Source organism: Phalangium opilio, unplaced genomic scaffold, assembly GCF_054372755.1.
Source record: "Phalangium opilio isolate 3A_F unplaced genomic scaffold, DU_Popi_V2 ptg000024l_1, whole genome shotgun sequence".
Classification (NCBI taxonomy): domain Eukaryota; kingdom Metazoa; phylum Arthropoda; class Arachnida; order Opiliones; family Phalangiidae; genus Phalangium; species Phalangium opilio.
This window is the reverse complement of record NW_028324155.1, coordinates 3,323,617-3,343,156: the sequence shown is the minus strand read 5'-3', so window position 1 is coordinate 3,343,156 and position 19,540 is coordinate 3,323,617. Positions and strand designations below refer to the sequence as shown.

The following is a 19,540-nucleotide window of genomic DNA, read 5'->3' as shown; positions in this document are numbered from 1 at the left end:
TTTGTACTAAGCCTTTGACAGCGCCTCACCAGGCGTCGCTTTACCTCGAATCCATGACCTACGTCACTTCATGACAAGCTCCAGTTTGTAACCAGAGCTTCTAAACTTATGGAGCATATCTTATGAACTTATGATACTTCCCTTTTCATGGGTATATTATAGGGTCAAATTCAATTTTAAAACCTTTTACGTTTGTTACGGTTCAATTTAAAATGAAAGTTTCAGAAACTTTCATTTTTCACGTGGGGGTGGAATTTGATTATTTCGAAGGAGCTGGATATTTTCTTTCAAATATTACAGTTGATTTTTGATAAAGTAAACACGGTTTCTTATAGAACGTTAGGATTAAAAGTTTTGACTAACATTTTGTATTTGATTGTCAATCAATCCGTTTTTTATATATTTTCCAAACCTCGCGTGGCTGAGTATTGTTCTCGTAACTATATTGTAAATACCATATCCATATATTTCTATTTATATACCATAAATATTTATATATATATTTTTTTCGTTATGTCGTAAACTTGTCATAAATGCAAATAAGAACGATAACCTGAGTCCCTTCACCGTCGAATTTGACGAATCCAACAATTTTATCAATATTATTCTATATATATTTTGATTAAATATTTAAAAAATCGATTTCCTATCTACCTCTATATTAAAAATTTATTAAATTTAGGGAGCTTCGAAATCGAAACCCCCAAGATAAATAAAAAGAAAACAAAAAAAGAAAATATAATGACTAATTCCAGGTGCGGGGACTCAAGCGGTAAATGGTGCTATTCCGAATATGCCTTCCCCTACCATGCCGACCTTCACCCTGCCTCAGGCCAATGGTCAATCCACCGCCGAAGTCTACACCAACGGTTTGCCCCATTATCCACGTAAGTATACCATCCCCCTTCCTGTCGCATGCACTCGATTGAAATATATAAAAACGTATAAAGCACGGCTTCTTTCATATATATTTATATCTACTTATTATTACACACCGCGTTATTCTGTATACTTATAAATATTAATCGTCTTGCTGTAGTGTTATTATTATTATTATTATTATACGTAGTCCGGTAGTTGTACCGTACCGCTCAATCCTTTCAGTCTTGTTCTAGTTTAATTTAAACGGTAGCCTCTCTGGTTTTCGTTCCAGCGCAAGCTATTCCCAATGGCGACGCGCTTCAGCCCGCAGCTTATCCGAGTCTACAGCCTTACCCCGGAATCCGTAAGTTAATCTTAATGTTAAGCCTAATTGACTATTTTATTAATTACTTGAAGAGAAACCAACACACAGACCGGGAGGGTGCTCCCTTAGGTTACTCCCCTCGTGCCAAAAGGCAACGGTAGACGGAGCCCAAGTTTACTACACTCTGAGCCTAGCCTACTCGCGTTGCCTTGCTTCTTGGCTCGAGGGGAAATAACCCAAAGAAGGTGGCCCTGCCCCTGTGGTGTTTGCTTCTCTTCAGGAATTGCTGGACTAGGTTTTATCCTTGACATGCTCCCGCTCACGTTATTGGACAGACGTATCGTCAAGGCTCCAACTTTGTTTATGATACGCGGATTTCTAATCTACTGTTTCAAACTTTTCAGCAGCCTACCCAGCGGCGTATGGACAGTTCGCGCAAGCTTTGACTCAACAACCGCCCGTTGTGCCACAAACGCAACGTGAAGGTAAAACCATAACTGAATCTTCATTTGTAAAAACCTTTAAATTCAGGCCTATCACGTCAAAAGGCTATTTTGCGAATGGTTTTTTTATAATTTTTTTTTGTTTTCCGTACACAAAGGAACTAAACTGACACAATTTTAAAGGATAAAAGATTTTTTTTTGTTTTTGCGAGTGAAGGATCTAATAGTTGGTCTGGAAATCGTCTGCTGGCTTTTTTTACTGTTAAACGAAAAAACGGTGCTTTCTATCCTGTGCCCGGTCTCAACTAGGGTCCGTTTTAAGTCTTTCTAGGGCGCGAATGGCCTAAACTGTCTCGGCCATAAAATCGCTTCCGTCTATTCTACCAATTTCGGTAACAAGACCGGATGTTTACAGCCGCTAGCGCGCGACAGCTGACATCCTAACTACCGCGTTTTCCCGTTTATCTTTGGAGCAGAACTTTTTTTTCTCTCTCTCTTTCTTCTTTCTTTTATCCCGGGTTCGTAGTTGCCTTAGCACTGTTACCGGGATTCGTTTTAATGGCCCTTTCGTAAGCCTTCCTCGCGCGGGCCTGAGCCCTGGCCAACGTCTACTACTAAAAAGAATTTCTCTATAGGACACCTTGGACTATAAATACGAGCGGGCTTTAAGGGGGTTTATAGTCTCCCCTATAAAGCGGAATAACCCTCTGGGTTGCCGGTTAGGCCTATATAGCCCTCCTCGCCATCCACCGTCAGCTATTTCCGCCTTCTTACGAGCCGTTTATTTTCGGATATTTGGCAGGTGGGCCTAAGAAGAAGCCTCCGAAATATTCCCCATCTTACGAAATGTTCGCCCCAAAAATCTACCTTTTTATCTTTATTTTCAGCTAAGATTCGGTAGCACCCGAGCTCTTATTTAACCGTGTAGTTAACCGGGTTTTTGGGAGAGTTAATGGTCTAGGTATATCCGGTCTATATGGTGCTACCAAAACCGCCAAGACGAAAGGCGGCAGGCAGTTCGAGACGGCCTTAGCTTTAGGCCTACATTTGTATCGCTGTTGTAAAATTACGTTCACTTCCCTCGTAATAATTCAACTAGTTTATAATTTTCTTTGCGTAGGTCCGGAGGGCTGTAACCTCTTCATCTACCATTTACCGCAAGAATTTGGAGACGCCGAACTCATGCAGATGTTTATGCCATTCGGCAATGTGATCAGCGCCAAAGTCTTCATTGACCGCGCGACCAACCAGAGTAAATGCTTTGGTAAGTTCCGGAAGAGTTTTAACGCGGCGCCAACGATCGAAAAGACCAGTCCCATGGACTGTTTGAAGGAATAACCCTTTTGTTCCTGGTTTAGGTTTCGTGAGCTTTGACAACCCAACCAGTGCCCAAGCAGCCATCCAGGCAATGAACGGATTCCAAATAGGCATGAAGAGACTGAAGGTACAATTGAAACGACCAAAGGACGCCAACAGGCCCTATTAACCAGCGCGATATCAACCTATAATTACTCCCGACTAAGTCCTGCCTGGGTAGTAAACGCGCTGAGAACAGGTGAGTTTTTCGTTCTTTATCCACGAATAGGAAGCGTTGTAAATCTCGCTTTTCGCGAATCTCCAATGATGCGTTGCTGGCCTTCATTTTGTTTTGGTTCGGACTTTTCCGCGAAAAAATCTTTAATTGTGGCTCTTCCAACGAGAGTCCCACCGTAATATTTGGTTTTTTCATGTTTTATATTTTTTCTGTTTTAATTTGGCGATTATTCTTTGGAAGGAGACGGAAATAACGGAGGTGAACCTCCGCGAGATCTCTCTTCCGCCCACCCAGCACCGGCCAACCACGGGGCACTCGTTGACCCCCCCTCTATCTCTCTCGCTCTCTCTCCTCTCTCAATCTCTCGCAAAAAAAGAGGTCCCGAATGATCCCGGTCGGGGGAGGTTCGCGCCATTAAACCCCGGCCGGGTCGCACTCGTACGCAAATCGCAAATTCTCGAAACGGCTAAACGCAGCGAGTAAGTCATTGCTGTTGTTGTGTACTTTGGTTGGTTGGTGGTGGTGCTCATTTGGTGCTGGTGCTGGTCGTTATCATTATCGATGGTCATTTTTTCTCGAAAGAAACCGAGTATTCTCTGAGTATTTCCTTCTTGAATTAGCAACTTTTATCTTCCTGTTTAAATAGTACCACTATCTTTTACCGCGGCGAATACAACTTCAAAATTTCGACAACCAAAACCCACCCTATCGAATTGGCTTTCAAAACCTCTGGTAAGGACAGTAATCAAATTCAAAACATTCCTTGGTTTTTAAAGTAAGATCAGGCCATATTTTGAAGTTGTATTTTGCACTTGGTAAAATTCACTGGCTGATTAGTAACTGAAACGGCAGTAGGCTATAGTGGTAGCGAAAATATTTGACTTATCAGCCAGCGATTTCTTTTTTTGGACTTCAATATTTTCTAGTGCACACTAAAACTTAGTACTTAGACGTAATATTATTATACTAAATGGCTTTATACTCCAAAATTCGTACGTAACCCTATAGAAATCTTTCCGCAGTGCTTTACATTTTCTCACTGTTGTATAATCGGTAGTGCCTGAATGGTTGATGACGTGGGGATTTTTTCAACCTCAAAACCAATAGAGGATTTAAAAAATATCAGATTCAAAAGTTGAAACTTTCCAAATGATATTTATAAACGTGTATAGTCTTATCTCAATGTTCACATGATTTTTTGCTGGAGTTAAGTGCCTGCTTTTGCCTTGAGAGTTACATATCTATCTATCTATCTATCTATTATATATATATATCCATGTGGCGATCTAGTTTTATATCTATAGTTATAGTAGATCAGAAATTAAACCCCTTCTATGAAACAATACGCATGAACGTGTGAATCGAATGCCATATAATTAATTATATCTTTTGGAAGGGGGGACGACTGGTTTTTCTCTAGATTTAGTCGCTCGAAACCGTTGTTAATCAGGGGAGCGTAGAATATTTATCGATACGCGGTTAAGGCCTATGCCTATATTGGGTGAAAAAGTAACGAAATTAGAGATTATAAAAAAGGGTTAACAATCTCTGTAATATATATTCCGAAGTATCCCGCTAATTGGCCGTTAATAAACCCCATTTTTTTAGGTATAAAAAACTTGTCAGACTTTTTTTCTACTTTTCCTAACGGATCTAGATTTCGTGACCACTTTATTTAGGGCATTAATCAGGGTTAATAACACCTCATTAACGCGTAAAAAACGAGTGGGAGGGCGTAAATTGGCCAAAAAAAACGTACCTCTCCCTAAAATACATAGAAAAATTACGAAGGAAATTGAATCCATCAGAATAGCTTTTTTTTATAATCTTTCTCCGTTGGTGTTTTGATATATTCATTTCTATATTGAAACCTAAGGAAGGTATAAAAAAAAAAGAATTTACGACTTACGCGTGCCACGCCACTTACATTATCTCAAACTTGGGTCTCCCTTCTATATATTGAGCTTTAGTTGATAGTGAAGTCTCGTGATGTTAAGTAAATAAGACAGTACGTCAAAACGTGACTATAGTTTCATGGTTAGATAATCAATACTTGGATAGTGAATAAGGGATGACGCGCGTGCCAGTCATAAAAGTTTAATCAGGTTGACGTCTACTATAGATGAGCATGCAGAGCCCCTTGTCCAAATTTGAAATTGAGTTGGATAAACAATCGTAAAGGAGCAAAGCGAGGGATTGTAAATAGTTTATTATTCTATTATACCCGTTCTGAACTATAGTTTGCGGTCCTATCTATATCTACTCTGGTCTGGAATTAACCATTAATTCGAATAATTTAGAGCCTTCTTAAATCAATCGGCCAAAGTTTTATCTTTCGAACTATTAAAGAATTTGAAATTTTAACGAATGCCAGCGTGGATCGTCCTTATTTACGACGACTATAGGTTTTCGTATAGTTTAATTCGGTTCATTATGGGGTGACTCTTTAATCTCCAGTTCCTCCTCCCCCTCGACTGTCCCGTCGTCCGTCTCTTTGGCTTTTCCTTTATAAATTAATAGCTATGGAAGCTTGGAGTAATCGGTTTTGGTCGTCGCGACGAGCTCGATGGCGTCCTCGCGCTCCTTAACTTGCCAATTTCCGGCGAGCGATGAGCGATTAAATCGCAATTTACGGGCCCGTTGGACTTTCCAAATTTCTCGAGCTCGCGCGTTCGGCCGCTTCTAGCCTCACGATCGAAGACTATTAGCCAAAAAGCTCGATTCGGTGGTGCGTTGGAGACTAACTTGGCCAACTAATTACTAGCGAAAGGACGACGCGAACGGCGGTTAAGAGTCGCCAGAGAGAGCTAAGGGACCAAACGATATACCTTAAATAGTACGGCGCCCTTTTCAAAGTACTTTAAATTCTTGGTCGCTCATTATTCCGATTGGTCGACGAATAGGTGAATGGCGGACGACGATGCCAACCCCTTAATTTCTCTAAAACGTTATCAAGAACCCTTAGGGGTTTCCCTTTATTACCTCCTAATACCCTTAAAACTCTGTAAGTTATAATGAGAAAGGTTTTGCCCTGTAAAGTTCCTAGGTATATTTGTTTTTCAATAAAATTTACGCAAAGTGCCAATGAAATTAGGTTTAACCAAAAATTCCTAATCCTAACTAATTTGGGAATTTAGATTATTATTCGAGTAAGGTATTTAAGGGGATGAAGCCACGTTCTTTACTAATCTACATTAAATATTCCTAACTTTAATTAATTAATTAATGTTTCTCTCATTTGTTACGTAATCTTTTTCAGGAAAAAAAAAACATTTGAAGCTGAACTTAAAAAGGCCTGTGGTGATATTAGAAAATAAAATAAATAAAAACAAACAAAAGAGGAACATAAATCGATCCCGTAAACAAGTAAAATTTTGTTTAATCAACTTTCGTTTCCAAGGGTGAAAGAAAACCAAGATCCAAATTATAAATAATTAAGAGAAAAAAAAGGACCAAAAGTTTAGACCAAGACTATATTTTTATTAATTAGTTTTGCCGGATCGAAAAGTTTTATGATTTTAGAGTATTTAAGATCTAAAGAAGATAAACAACAACAACAACAACAACAGGACCTATCATCGCTTCCCCCCCTCTTCCCTGTTATTTAAAATCTGTAAAAGATTTTAAAAAAGCGCGTTACAAAAAAAAAATAAAATACAAAAGCCAAATTTGGATAAAAAAAAAAACAAGAAATTACCACAAAACGCTATACTATAAACTGTGAATATATTATTACTCCCCTTATAAACAATTCAGCGTATTTTTGGACCAAAAAGAAAAAAGGAAATACCCAATAAATTCGCGTGCCATTTATTCATATCATACATTTTCTTGGTGCGGATTCTACAACAAAAAAAAAATTACAAATTATTACAAATTGCCGAGCGAACTTATTATATAGTTAAAAAAAAAGGGACAATACTTTGTCGAAGAAACAAGTTGATTATACGCGTGATAAAATAAAAATTAAACGCGACCAAATTATATATAAATATAAATAAATATATATATATATATATATATATAAACAAACCAAAATTTCTCCCCAAAAAAAAATACAAACAACGTAGATTTCTTAGATATTCCTTATATAAAATCCCGCCCCAAAAACCCTGTTATATATATATATTTCCAAAAAATTAGATAAAAAAAAACTTAGATATTAAAAAAAATACAAAAATACAACAAAAAACGTAGTTTATAGAGATCAAATACATAAAAATAACAACAAAAAAATTATTGAATATACCCGTTATTAGCCTATTAAACATTATTACTATATTATTTTTCGGTTATATCTAGATATCGAAAAAGTGAAAATTGCATTAAAAAAAAAATAAACATTATCGTGGAAGAGGGGTTGATAAAAGTAAAAAAAAAAAAAAAAACTTTTGATATAACGAGAAAAAAAAAGTTCATTTTGGGAAATATATCTTTGAAAATATTGAAGGTATATAAAGGGAACATTTTTTCCATCAATATGTAGTATCGATATATTATATAATTATTTCTAAAATATAATAGCCAAAGGACAAATAAGAAAAAAGGAAACGATTATATTTAGAATTTAGTCATAAACAAAAAAAACAAAATCGCTTTTTTCGCATAAAAAAAACATAAGGTAAAATATAAAAAAACGCTCGTATTTTTTTAAGTTTTCGTCTCTCAAATATAGAAACGTAAATGAATAATAATATCCCCAGATAACATTAATAATCCCATAAAATTATAAGCGAGAAACTTTTACATAACTCCTATATACCGGAAGTAAAAAAAAAATTACGCAAAAAGAGAAAAGAAAAAAAAAATGTTTTTATTTTTGAATACTTTTTTGACTCCGAAAAGTATTACGCGTAAAAAGACCTAACATTTTAGTCCACCTTTAAACAAAAACAATACAAAACAAAAAAAACCCGAAGTGCCATCGCAATGAGTGAAGCAGTGGGAGGTGTGAAGATAAACGCCAGAGTTTAAACAACTAACCAAAAAAAAAAAATAAAAAATGTTTTTAGTGTGTGTGGTGGATCAACCAACCGCGTAAGAAAAATTGGGAATTTTTCTTCAAAACTGATTCTTATATATACATATATAGATAAACATAAACATAAAACTACAGGGTGAACTTATAATATAAACAAAAACAAAAAAAACATAACGCACTTAATTATGAATAAATAAATAAAACATAAATTGCCACGCATAAAAAAAATACAAAAATAACAAATTTTATTTGTATAAAGCAAAACATTGTTTTTATGTACATTTTTCATATTAAGTTGATCGCTAATATTGTAGAAAATGTTTTTTGGTTATTTTTAACATCAAAAACAATTTCCCAAATGACCCCCTACTTAAATTTAAGCGCGAGATTTAATTTTAATCGGTTTTAAAAAATAAAATAAAATAAATTTGCCTTGAAAGAAAACGTTAAAAGTAAACGTGTAAAAGAAAAAAAATAACCAAGAAGATTATGCTTAGTAATTTGATTGAAAAATAATTCAGAGCTTACAGTGTCTTGAAAAAAAAAATAATAATAAAGAATTAGAAGTTGAATTGAAACAGAGCGCAACAGTACGGCAGTCCCCGCCCCTTTTTAATTAACATCTAGTCATCAAGATTAATTAATTAAATATAATTTCTCGGATTAAAGGGGTAAAATATAATCACCAATCCTTTTTTACGTAACATTACACGAAGGTAAATGAAAAATTAAATGGGACCGTGCGAGTATAAAAGAAAAAAAAACAAAATGAAAAATTCAATTTGAAAAAATAACAAATGCCTACTACAGAAAGAAGTTATATATACTTATAGGTATATTATAAAATAGCCGATATTACGATAACTAAAATTAGTTAACGTTTAGGAAAATAAAGTATCTTAGAACGAGATGTAAATATATACATAAACGAACGGTATAAAAAGAAAAATTAAATAAAAAAAGATAAAAAAAAATACAAAGATATATTAAAAAAAATTAATTCAAATAATCAAAGCGTTAAGCTTCTTATTATATTTAGGATTAGCCTATTTAGAATATTTTCTAGTTCGCGCTTATTAATATGTAAAATGAATGGGGATTAAACGCGATAAATAAATTTGAGGCGAATGCTGGTGGTCAGTTGATAAAAATTTGAAGAAAAAAAACGTACGTCGAGGAGAGTGCATTTTAAGCGACTCGGTTAAAATTAATAAAAAAAAATAATTAATCCGATTATTTTCCCATCAATTTATCATTAGATACCCCTCCCCCTCCCCACGCACATTTAAAAAAAAAAATAATTAAAAGATATCAAACCGAAAATTGTTAAAACCTGAAAAAAATAGTTGAAACTTAAAAAAATATATATATTAATCATTGAATATTTGATTAGTGGAAAAGGAATTTACCGTTAGATAATTTTTTTTCTAATATAAGTTCGCTTCCCAATATTAATCAAATAAAAACCCCCGATAATTCTGAATCTTATATAATATTCTTGCCAATATATATAATTAATTCATTTTTAAATAGCAACCATTTCTATAAATTTGTAAAAAAAAAAACAAACCAAAAAATACGCCGCTTTTATTAACCACGGGGAAATAGCGTAAAAAAATTATATATTCGCATAGAGTCACATTCTTCCAAAAAAAAAAACAAATTTACCAATTAAATAAAATACTACATTCCATTTAACAAAAAAAGCAAAACCATTTGAAAGAAATTGGTAAATTATAATCTTGTACCTCATTCCATAATTGCGCGTGTTTTTTCTGCTAAAAAAAACAAAAGGAAAAAAACATAACGAGTCTTCTGTCCCGAAAAGAAGTTTTAAATTTTTTTAAAAACAAAACTACTAAGAAAAAAAAAATTACAAAAAACGAGTTAAAAAAAATTAAACAACCAGACTGTCCTTCTTAAGAACAATATATGCCTCTAGTGTCTTGTAGATAAGATCAACAATTTAAAAAAAAAATAATTACCGAATGATTAAATGTAAAAAAAAATGAAAAGGGGTGTAACAGACGCAAATTTGGAACCGATGGACTTTAAATTTAAAACTTAAAAAACCAAAAAAAAAAACTAAAAAATGGTTGGGGTTTTTAATTCTTACTTAACACCTCAGACATTTTTAATAGCTAGTGTTTTACTTGAATGAGCTTCCTGAGGTTGTTAATAATTAAGATAAAAACGCCACACCATTAATTGTTTTTTTGATCTTTTCGATTAATGCATTAAATAATTAAAACCTTTCTGAAAAAAAAAAAAACAATATGGTTAAAAAAATATGATAAATACAGTGCTTAAGGGGACAAACAAATATGAGGGGCTTATTCTATATATATTATATATAGTGCCATTTTTGTATAAATAAAAAAAAACAAAGAAACAAATTATCGTCCGGTCCTATATTTAAAAAAAGAAAACCACCTTTGTTTTTACGCTAGAGTTGATAAAAAACAAAATCCCTAACTGATACTGGCTATTAGAGAATTAATATTGAAATTTAAAACTGTACCATTGAATATATTAATATATATATTACAATGGTAGAAACATATATTATAATAAGAGATGCCAAAGCTGTTTTTATACTGGCTTCTAAGTGCGTGAAAAAACATAAAAACAAAAAAAACATACATTTCCTTTTGAAAAACCAAAACATATTATTAGAATTATCCTTTATAACAATAACATGATAAAAAATTTACTAGATTTAGTTTAATCTCGCAAAAACAACTGATATAGGTTACAAGTGTAAATATCGCAGATATATTCACTCCCTAAAATCCCCGAACATTGCGTTTAAGACGTGAGAAATAATTCACTGTAAATTAATAACAAAAAACAAAGCACTTAAAAATATATCCCTTATAAAAAACAAATGAATTTAACAAAAGAGAAAATGCCAGATTATAGTTAGTTGCCAATATGGGAAATAAAAAAAAGTAATATTTCGGGATTTTTTAATTTTTAATATATATATTTTTATTTTTCACTTAACGAAAACGAGCCACTTTTGTTTTTCAAATTTATATTTGTAAATAATTTTAAAAGGGAAAAACATGATAGTTGGAATTTAGCATTTGTTTATTTAGAGCGATGAGAAAATATCAATTAAGATTAATTTTTCCGTTAATTAAAAAAAAACAAGAGCGGTGAATTATAATAATTTAAAAAAAATTAAATTCGGATATATCTTTTTTTTTTTTTTTTAGAAAAGATAGATTTGGGAAATATTTTTTCTAGGCCTAAAAACAAAAAACGTTTCTCACTTTTCCATATTCAAATATTTTGTAGATTTATCCGAGATATATCCGAATAGATATTTTATAAAAATCAAAATAATTCAGTGTACTTGTTTTCTTTTTTAAATTAACGATATACAATATAATAATTTCGAAAAAAAATAAGATAAACTAAGCTTGCTCGAAAGTGGTCAACTTCAAACATATATACATATATATACTTCGTTTCGCGGTTCCACGCTGGCCAAACATATAAAAAAAAATATTATAGTTAGATAAAAAAATGCATTTTTAAGAAAGGAAAAATCATTTAGAAAAAAAAAAAATAAATAAATCATTTTACACCTAACCACGATATAGTTAGCGTATGAAAAGAAAATAAAACTTATTATTCATGATGAAAAATATTAAACAAAACGTACTTATACCGTTATCTACCATAAAAAAAACATTTTAAAAAATATAATGGTAGAAAAACGCCGCTAAGGGGAATATTATAATAATCCTATATAAAAAACAATTTAATATTAAATAACTCCAAAAAAACAAACAAATATTATTCTTTATACATTGAATTTCTATATATTAAGAAACAAGAAAAAAGGGTTTTTTAGTTTAATGATCAATATGGTTTTTTTCTGAAGACGAGAGAAAAACAAAAAAAAAAATGATGAGAAATTAAGTTTATCGTAATTTATTTATTTATTTATTTACCACGTAATATTTCTTAGTATTAACTGTGTAAAATAAACGAGAAACAAACAAACAATGCGCGCGCATCTCCAGCCAATCTATATATATTTCTGAAAAAAAAATAAGAGAACTTAAAAGTTATAAAAAAATGAAAAATCGCTGGAGATTTGTTTTTCATAAAATATAGTGAAAAATAATTTCGTTTTAGGAGATGGTCGCTATTAGGGCACGTTGTAAATAGCATATCACAACAAACAAATATTAGTATTAAGAGAGAGAGAAAAAACAAACAAAACGTAGAGAAATCACGATGAACATTAGCCAATTGATATCAATTATATGAAATTACAAGAAATTTATTTCAGGAGTTTAAAACCTACAATTGTTTATAAAAATGATTTCAATTTTAATTTTTTTTTATCGAGTATAAAAGTTAGACTACAAAATATGGGAGTATTATAATTATTTTACGTTAAAATTAATTCTTTATTTTTTATTTTAATTAAACTTGTAAAAAAACAAAGATATATAATTTTAGAAGAAAAAAAATATTGCCCCCGTCATATATTAATACGGGCCAATTTTATTTCTTCACACCATATTTGTTTTTTTATTTTTTAAATATGAAAAATTATTTTAGAGAAATTAATAAGAGCAAAATTTAATCTTTTTTTTTTAATCATTATTATTTTTTAATTTTCGTTCAGTTTTTGCCGAGCTATATGAAATTTTATATATTCTCCGTAAAAACGATTTACCATAAAATGAAAAACAAACAAAACAAACAACCCTAATTACTTAATTATTAATTAAACAACAATAGTGTACCCGAAGTTATAACCCGAAAATATTATACTCCAAGAAATCAACAAAAAGGAAACATTTAAAAACAAAACATGGACGTTTTACTTGAAGAAAAAAAAAATAAGGAAAAAATAACATGAATAATATATGCCAATGAAATTGTAAGTTTTATTTAAAGAAAATTCATACCGAATATTATAGGATATCATTATGTAAAATCGCGAACCTTTTTAAAAAATAAAAATCAGTTAAAACCTAACTAGTGTTTGACATTACTATAGGCCTGTAACTGGAAGTAATTCTTTCACCCACAGATCCGATGAAGACACTGGTTCATTTTATTTACCTTTGTCATTACGGTCAGCGGAATATTAATTTTGGGGGAGTTCGAATAGTGGTTTTGGAATTAAGCCCAATTCGTTTTTTGTAAAATATCGTGGGGGAATAGGTCTAAATGATTCCTCCCCCTCCCACAAAGCATTACAGTCCTATGAAAAGTTCGAATGACATTGGTATAGACCCTAAGTCCCCTAGTGCGCCAATTTTTTCTTCCCCCTTTGAAGGGCCTTTAAGTTTGGTCTAAAGTTCACTTTCAAAGTAGGCAAGTCTTTCCCACAGTGCGCCATGAGTCAGTCATCGAAAAATAAAGGCTGCTGTTTTTTGGCTTAGTCAAAATCAACCGTTAGTTTTGAACAGTACAACATGGATCTTATCATAACAGCTATTGACTTGTGATCATGTTCAACTGGTGAGTTAAATTGTATTAATTTTTGGTAGATGTTATATTGTAATTCGATAAACGAAACGTCCGCTTTATCATATCAATCACTTTTAACCCTTGTTGCTTTTGGCGGTGATATTGATCGCGTTCTTGCTCACTAGAATTAATAGGCTTAGTTATTCTTTTTGGCTGCCATTAATTAAAATGATTTTTTGGGATTAATTTAATTTGATTAGAATGTATGTCGGTGTAAATCTACAGTTACCGATTATTTAAAAAATTATATTTAAAATTGGAATGCCAGAGTAGATGGCCACCAGTCATGTGATACGTAACGATCGATTTGTGTAAGACTTGTATACTTAATTATTGATCATTTAAATCAATCTCATTTATATTTAGGTTTTCTGGTATTTGTTTTTCATTTTCCAAAATTAAAACTAATAATCCCGTTTAGTTAATACGCTTAAATTAATAGTGATAAAAGGTGGCAGTAGTCGGTTACGTCATTAAATCCTCGAAAGATCGAAGTTCAAACCAGCTGATTTTTTTCCTTTCCTCCACCCCCTGACATTTTTACCGAATAGGTGATAGATTTATATTTAATTTTAATTTAGATTATTTTAATAGGCTTTATTCTTTCAGCAGGTTTTGAAAGTTGAAATGTACATCAAAATTGCGAGACTTTAGTCGTGAATGAACATTCATTGTGCGCGTTACGAGTTAAATCGATAAACTTTATTCAAGATGGAAACCACGTGTTCGGCAGCGTGGCTCGTTTTGGAAAGTTTGTTCAAATAGACCACGAGAATTGGTGCTGGTCTCTTTAGTGCCGACTACCCCGTCTACGCGAGTGATGTCTTACCCCAAATGCACCATAAGTCACCAATTTTACAAATCTCACGTAGGCCTACGTGGACACAATTGCCTTGAAACCTACTACGCCTACTGAAGCAAACCGTAGTACGCAACACAATCACAAACAGCATTCAACCAAGGCAAGAAATATGACGCCCTAAAAAGGGCCTAAATGAGTGAGTTGAAAGTTTTATTTTTAGGGGAATTTTATGTGGCGTTTCAAATGCCATACGACGAGATATATTTTGACTTAAAGGGAACATCACCGGCATTAGTCTCGTACGATTCACGAAGGTTCTGTTATTTGCTATATACCAATTGTTATAACTCACACTTTTGAGTGAACCGTCGTATTCCCTTAATAGACATATTTACAACGTCGTAGGTTGGTCTTGCCTTCGATCCACGAGTCGTTGTTTTATATCCTGCTCCCCTTTTACGAAAATTGCCAATCATAGCGAGACAAATTCTGCCAATCTTGAAAATAACAAATTTGGTCCTTAATGGTGTCCTATTTTAGGGTTAGGTTCAATACCGCGTAACCTGTCGATGTTTCTCGGGTTCCGTAAACTTCATTAACGAAGGTATTTTTTGGCCGGGCTTTACTTATATTACATATCCTCCTTTTTCATTACCTACCAGAATGGATCTCCTTACCCAACAAAGTTCTTTGTTACTTTCGATATCCATTATCTAGGTAACGTGATACCATGGGGAATACCGCACTTACAGTGCTTTCAGCAGAAGCTAATCACTGGGCGGTTTTAGTTTGCTTAGTCGCTAAATTAGTGTCTAAATTATTAAGTCTAATGAGAGAGCAATGACTTGGCAGAGTGTAAATACCTCCTTTAGGAAAGTTTCAAAGTTTTTTTTATCTCCAGAGGCCTTAAGCTTGAAGGAGAGAGACGTATGGAGTGGTAACCCCCATATCTATACCGTTCACTCTGTACCCCCACCTAAGGCACCGAAGTCCTCCCAGCATCCTCAGCGTTTAGGTAGGGTCGTACAGTACGGAATGGTGAAGGACGCCTCCTCTGTCTTAAAAATAGAAGCTAGCACTGTGCAATCGCCTACCGAAGGGTAGGGGGCGTGCGCGAGGTACTCTGGGAGAGTTTCGGTGGGACAGGTCGTCCAATATTATTTCCACTCCATCTTACCTCATTTCTCCACGCCTCAAGAGTTTTAGGGTTTAGTGACGAGGCCATATGCCCACAATCCCTTCACTCTTGCGTGGTGGTCTTCTGATGTCCTTAGCAAAAATAGGCATTCAATTTACTTGCCTATAGAAACTTCCTTTCTATCGAGGGACTTCAGTGATATAACGTCAAAAGTTATTTGCGCAAAGACAATTGTTCCAACATAAAGGTTGACATTCTTCTAAGTGAATCCGTATATTTACTTTACCCTTGATTGAGTTTTGATATACGATGAACTGGGATTTTGTGTTCGTCAAATTAAATTATTAAACTTTAATTCTTCTCGTAAAAAAAGTGCTGTAAGTTCTATAAGAACTATATAAATTCGCTCTTAAGTGATCTGGGTAGACAGGGTTTTGTGCTAATAACGTAGAATAACATATCGCTGTTCAATCATCTTTGATAATGTTTGTTTTTCCGTAGTTTGTACAAGGATAAAGGAATTAGTTTTAACTTGGTCAGAATCAAAGCCTTAAGCCTTAAACTGCAATAACAAGTTTTGGGAAGTGGTGTTATTTGTACGAGAATTAAGGAATGGATTGGAGGAATCCCAAAGCGTAGTTACGCTCGAGCTGTTTCTAAAATCTTTAGCCTAAGGAATCTGCCACAAACACATTTTTCCGGGTTATTAATCGTGTTATTTCTTTTTCTCTGGAAATGTGATTAAGTTTAACTTCATCTAAAGTATATTAGATTTTTTTTCATTCCCCGTTATTCCATTGCGTAGTTTCTTATCGAATTTAAGGCTTCTTCAGACGATAAGACTTTTTGACTCATTTAGATGAGTTGAGTGAACTTGTTTGGACGTGTGAACTGAAGTTTGACAAGTTGAATCACACCATTAAAATTTGATCACTGTACAATTTTTGCTGGCTCAACTAGTTGAATCAAAAGTTGTATCTGTCTGAAAAGGCCTTTAGTCTTTTTCTTCATGGCACTTTTAGATATCGTAATTGTATTATGTCTCTTGCTTAATAATTACATTGACATTTTTTGTCTGGCACCATGGACTAGTATTTTTCAAGACTTATAATTGCAATGTAATTCAGTTTAAAGGAAAATTTATTTTAATTTTTTAATGAACTCTTTTATAAGTTTAGTCGGTGGGAAACGGTGTAAGATGAAAAATGTTTAACTGAAATGGAAAATAGAACGTTAAAATTGCTTTTGTTAATTTGCTGCAGGCAAGATTTCATTTCAGAACCGTTCAGAGGGGCAAAGCTCGTACATAATGAAATCCGGTCCTATACTTTACTTTTGAATATGACTTTCGCATGCAAATAAAGAGACTCAGAAATTTAATTTAAAATTCTATTTTCTAATTTATAAAGCCGTGATATACCCTTTACCGCCTGGGGCCTAGCAATTCTACTACATAAATGCAATGCAATTCTTTAAAAATTCGTAGCCTGAAAAATGTAACCATATATAGAATTTTTACAAAAATTGGATCGTATTTTATTGTAAAATATACATTCAAAGTACATTATACAAAATTGAGCCATTGGTCAAATATTACACCTTTGTTTTTCTTCCATATATTACCTATATATATAATTCAATAGTTTTAATTTGATATTAAAGTATGACCTATCGAAAAATAAATAAACATTTGTGCCGCCAGACTTCAAAACGTGTTAATATTTAATTAATTATATTATCAAATATTCGGAAGTAGAATTTAACCTTCGAACTTAAGAGATTCGTTGGACCTACAGAGCCGTAAATTCTAAGGAAAGTAACAGTATCCCTTTGGCACTTTATACAAAATTTTATTTTCCTTTAAAATTCAGTGTTTAAAACTCAACTCATCTTTATGAAGAGTTTTAATTGGATTTTATTTGTTTGTGAATTTAGTCTTAAAATAGAGTTAACTTCCGAAAGTATAGTGAACGTTAATTGGGGATTACATTTTAGCTTGGAAACCCTTTTTACTTCAAACCTTTAATTTTGTTCTTGATAAGTAATTGCCCTTTGAAGACTTATATTATTTAAAGTCTCCTAACGAAGGTTGGTTAATCAAGAATTTAATTAAGGGATGCAACGTATATTTATAAACTAAAGTAATCGGCCTCCGCATAAATTAATTCAAGTATTAAATGTGATATTTTTCAGTCCGATAAAATATTTTAAATTGGGACAATTATAATTACACGCATTCTGACGGTATAACCCTTTGATATTTCGTGATTGTTGCTTCAAATTAAATCCTTTAACAATTCCTAAACATTTTCCCGCGAGCCCGTTTCATTTTGAACGCGGTAAATTTCTTGTACGTGTTAATTCATATTAATCAAATATTCTAACAGGATTAAACAGAAGTTTGCTATTGTATTAAATTTTCCAGAGTTCATTTTACATTAGCACAAAGTCCCCATATTTTTGTTTTGAAATTTATTACAATTTATATTATTTATTTTCAACATTATGAGTTTAACTTTCGTTTAATACACCCTTCGAGTTAAACCGAGTTAAATATGTACACGAATTTTTAAGCTCCTTTCGCAGTCCCAATTTCTTGGAAGATGGGTTTATTTTTAGAGTTTGAAATCTCAGGTTTTAAATAATCTACTTGCTTTTCTAACGTAAATATAAACCAAATCCTTTGGCGAATTTTATGTGTCGGTAAATTTTTAAAATTCTCATTTATTTTTCGGACGAGAGTAAACTTAAAAGCTCTTTTGATATTAAATTGAACTCCAAATCGATTTGTTTTTGCTGTCCCTTCCAGTTTTCAAAAACACGAGTTCCCCCCCCCCCTCTCTCTCTTTTTCCAAATATTTTCCAATTATCCTTCGAATTGAGCCTTTTCCCTAGAGATCGATGTAATATCTAGCAGAATTAAAGGCAAAAAGTGGTGATGACCTTACAAGAGGTTCAAGCACTTTCTAGCGAAATTATTATTATTAATCCCCATAGTGTACTCGGAATGCTGTTGATCCGAAAATTTTCCGGAACGAATCGCAAACAAGAACTCTTGAGAGGTTCGAGATGTATCTTAAGCTCTCTCTCGAGCATATGAAATAATAATATTAAGGAGTAGAAACTTTTACGTACCTCAATTTCTTATTTTATTTCTATATTGTTCGTTAATATTGAATTACCTAACCAAAACTTACGAACGTTGCGAATCAAATAAAGTTATATATACTTTGCCTAATTAATTGTCCAATTAGAGAACTGACCTTGCTTGATTTTTAATTTTAGCCTTGAGCAATATCGCAAAGTTTCTACTTCTTTTCCGTATTATCTTAATGATCTTCCATTATTTTTCGACCTGCATGCATTAGGCCCGGGAAACTGTTCGCACTTAAGGATTTTAACCATCGCTTTGATGTCGCTTATATTTCTTGAAGCGAATAATATTCAGTAATTTACGTTGAGCCTCAAGCTTGTACTTTTAATTTCGTTTGTACAACTGTGTACAACTTTTAAAAGTTTTAACTCGCTCCTTTTCGACTGTAAACACTTTCTTTTCACCCTTGAGCGAAATTGTTTCCTCTCAAAGTAACGTTAGGCCGCAACCTTTCCACTAAAACCTTTTGAACTTAAAATCGCTCGCTTCTCGCTAGAACGGTCAATTATTTTCGGCTTAATTCATCTAAAATTTGTAATATCAGAAAGCTAATTTGCTTAATGTAATATAATATATATAAATTAAAATGTTACAAAATAGTTGCACGTACTTGATGTAACTTATTAAAAGAACCAATTTACCGCGAGGGTAAAATAAATTTTAACCTAACATAATATATAAAGTAAAACGTTACACAATAGTCTACACGTACCTACTTGATGTAACTTATTAAAATAATCATTTTATCTTGAAAGTAACATAAATTTTAAAGAGATTAACGTTAAAATTTAAAAAGA

The 19,540-nt window shown here is 32.7% G+C and overlaps 1 protein-coding gene across 3 annotated transcripts in view; it reads left to right on the top strand.

Moving 5' to 3' along the window:
- LOC149692196 (CUGBP Elav-like family member 4) overlaps positions 1–13,151 on the top strand; it is a 61,627-nt gene extending 48,476 nt beyond the window's left edge. For all 3 annotated transcript variants that reach the window (XM_089867887.1, XM_089867886.1, XM_089867888.1), the window contains 6 exons: positions 756–887; positions 1,133–1,225; positions 1,591–1,671; positions 2,729–2,893; positions 2,988–3,184; positions 6,423–13,151. In XM_089867887.1, the coding sequence (XP_089724013.1) occupies positions 756–887; positions 1,133–1,225; positions 1,591–1,671; positions 2,729–2,893; positions 2,988–3,115 (599 nt within the window). In that variant the 3' untranslated portion in view covers positions 3,116–3,184; positions 6,423–13,151. The remainder of the gene's footprint in view (positions 1–755; positions 888–1,132; positions 1,226–1,590; positions 1,672–2,728; positions 2,894–2,987; positions 3,185–6,422) is intronic.
- Positions 13,152–19,540: the final 6,389 nt, after the last annotated feature.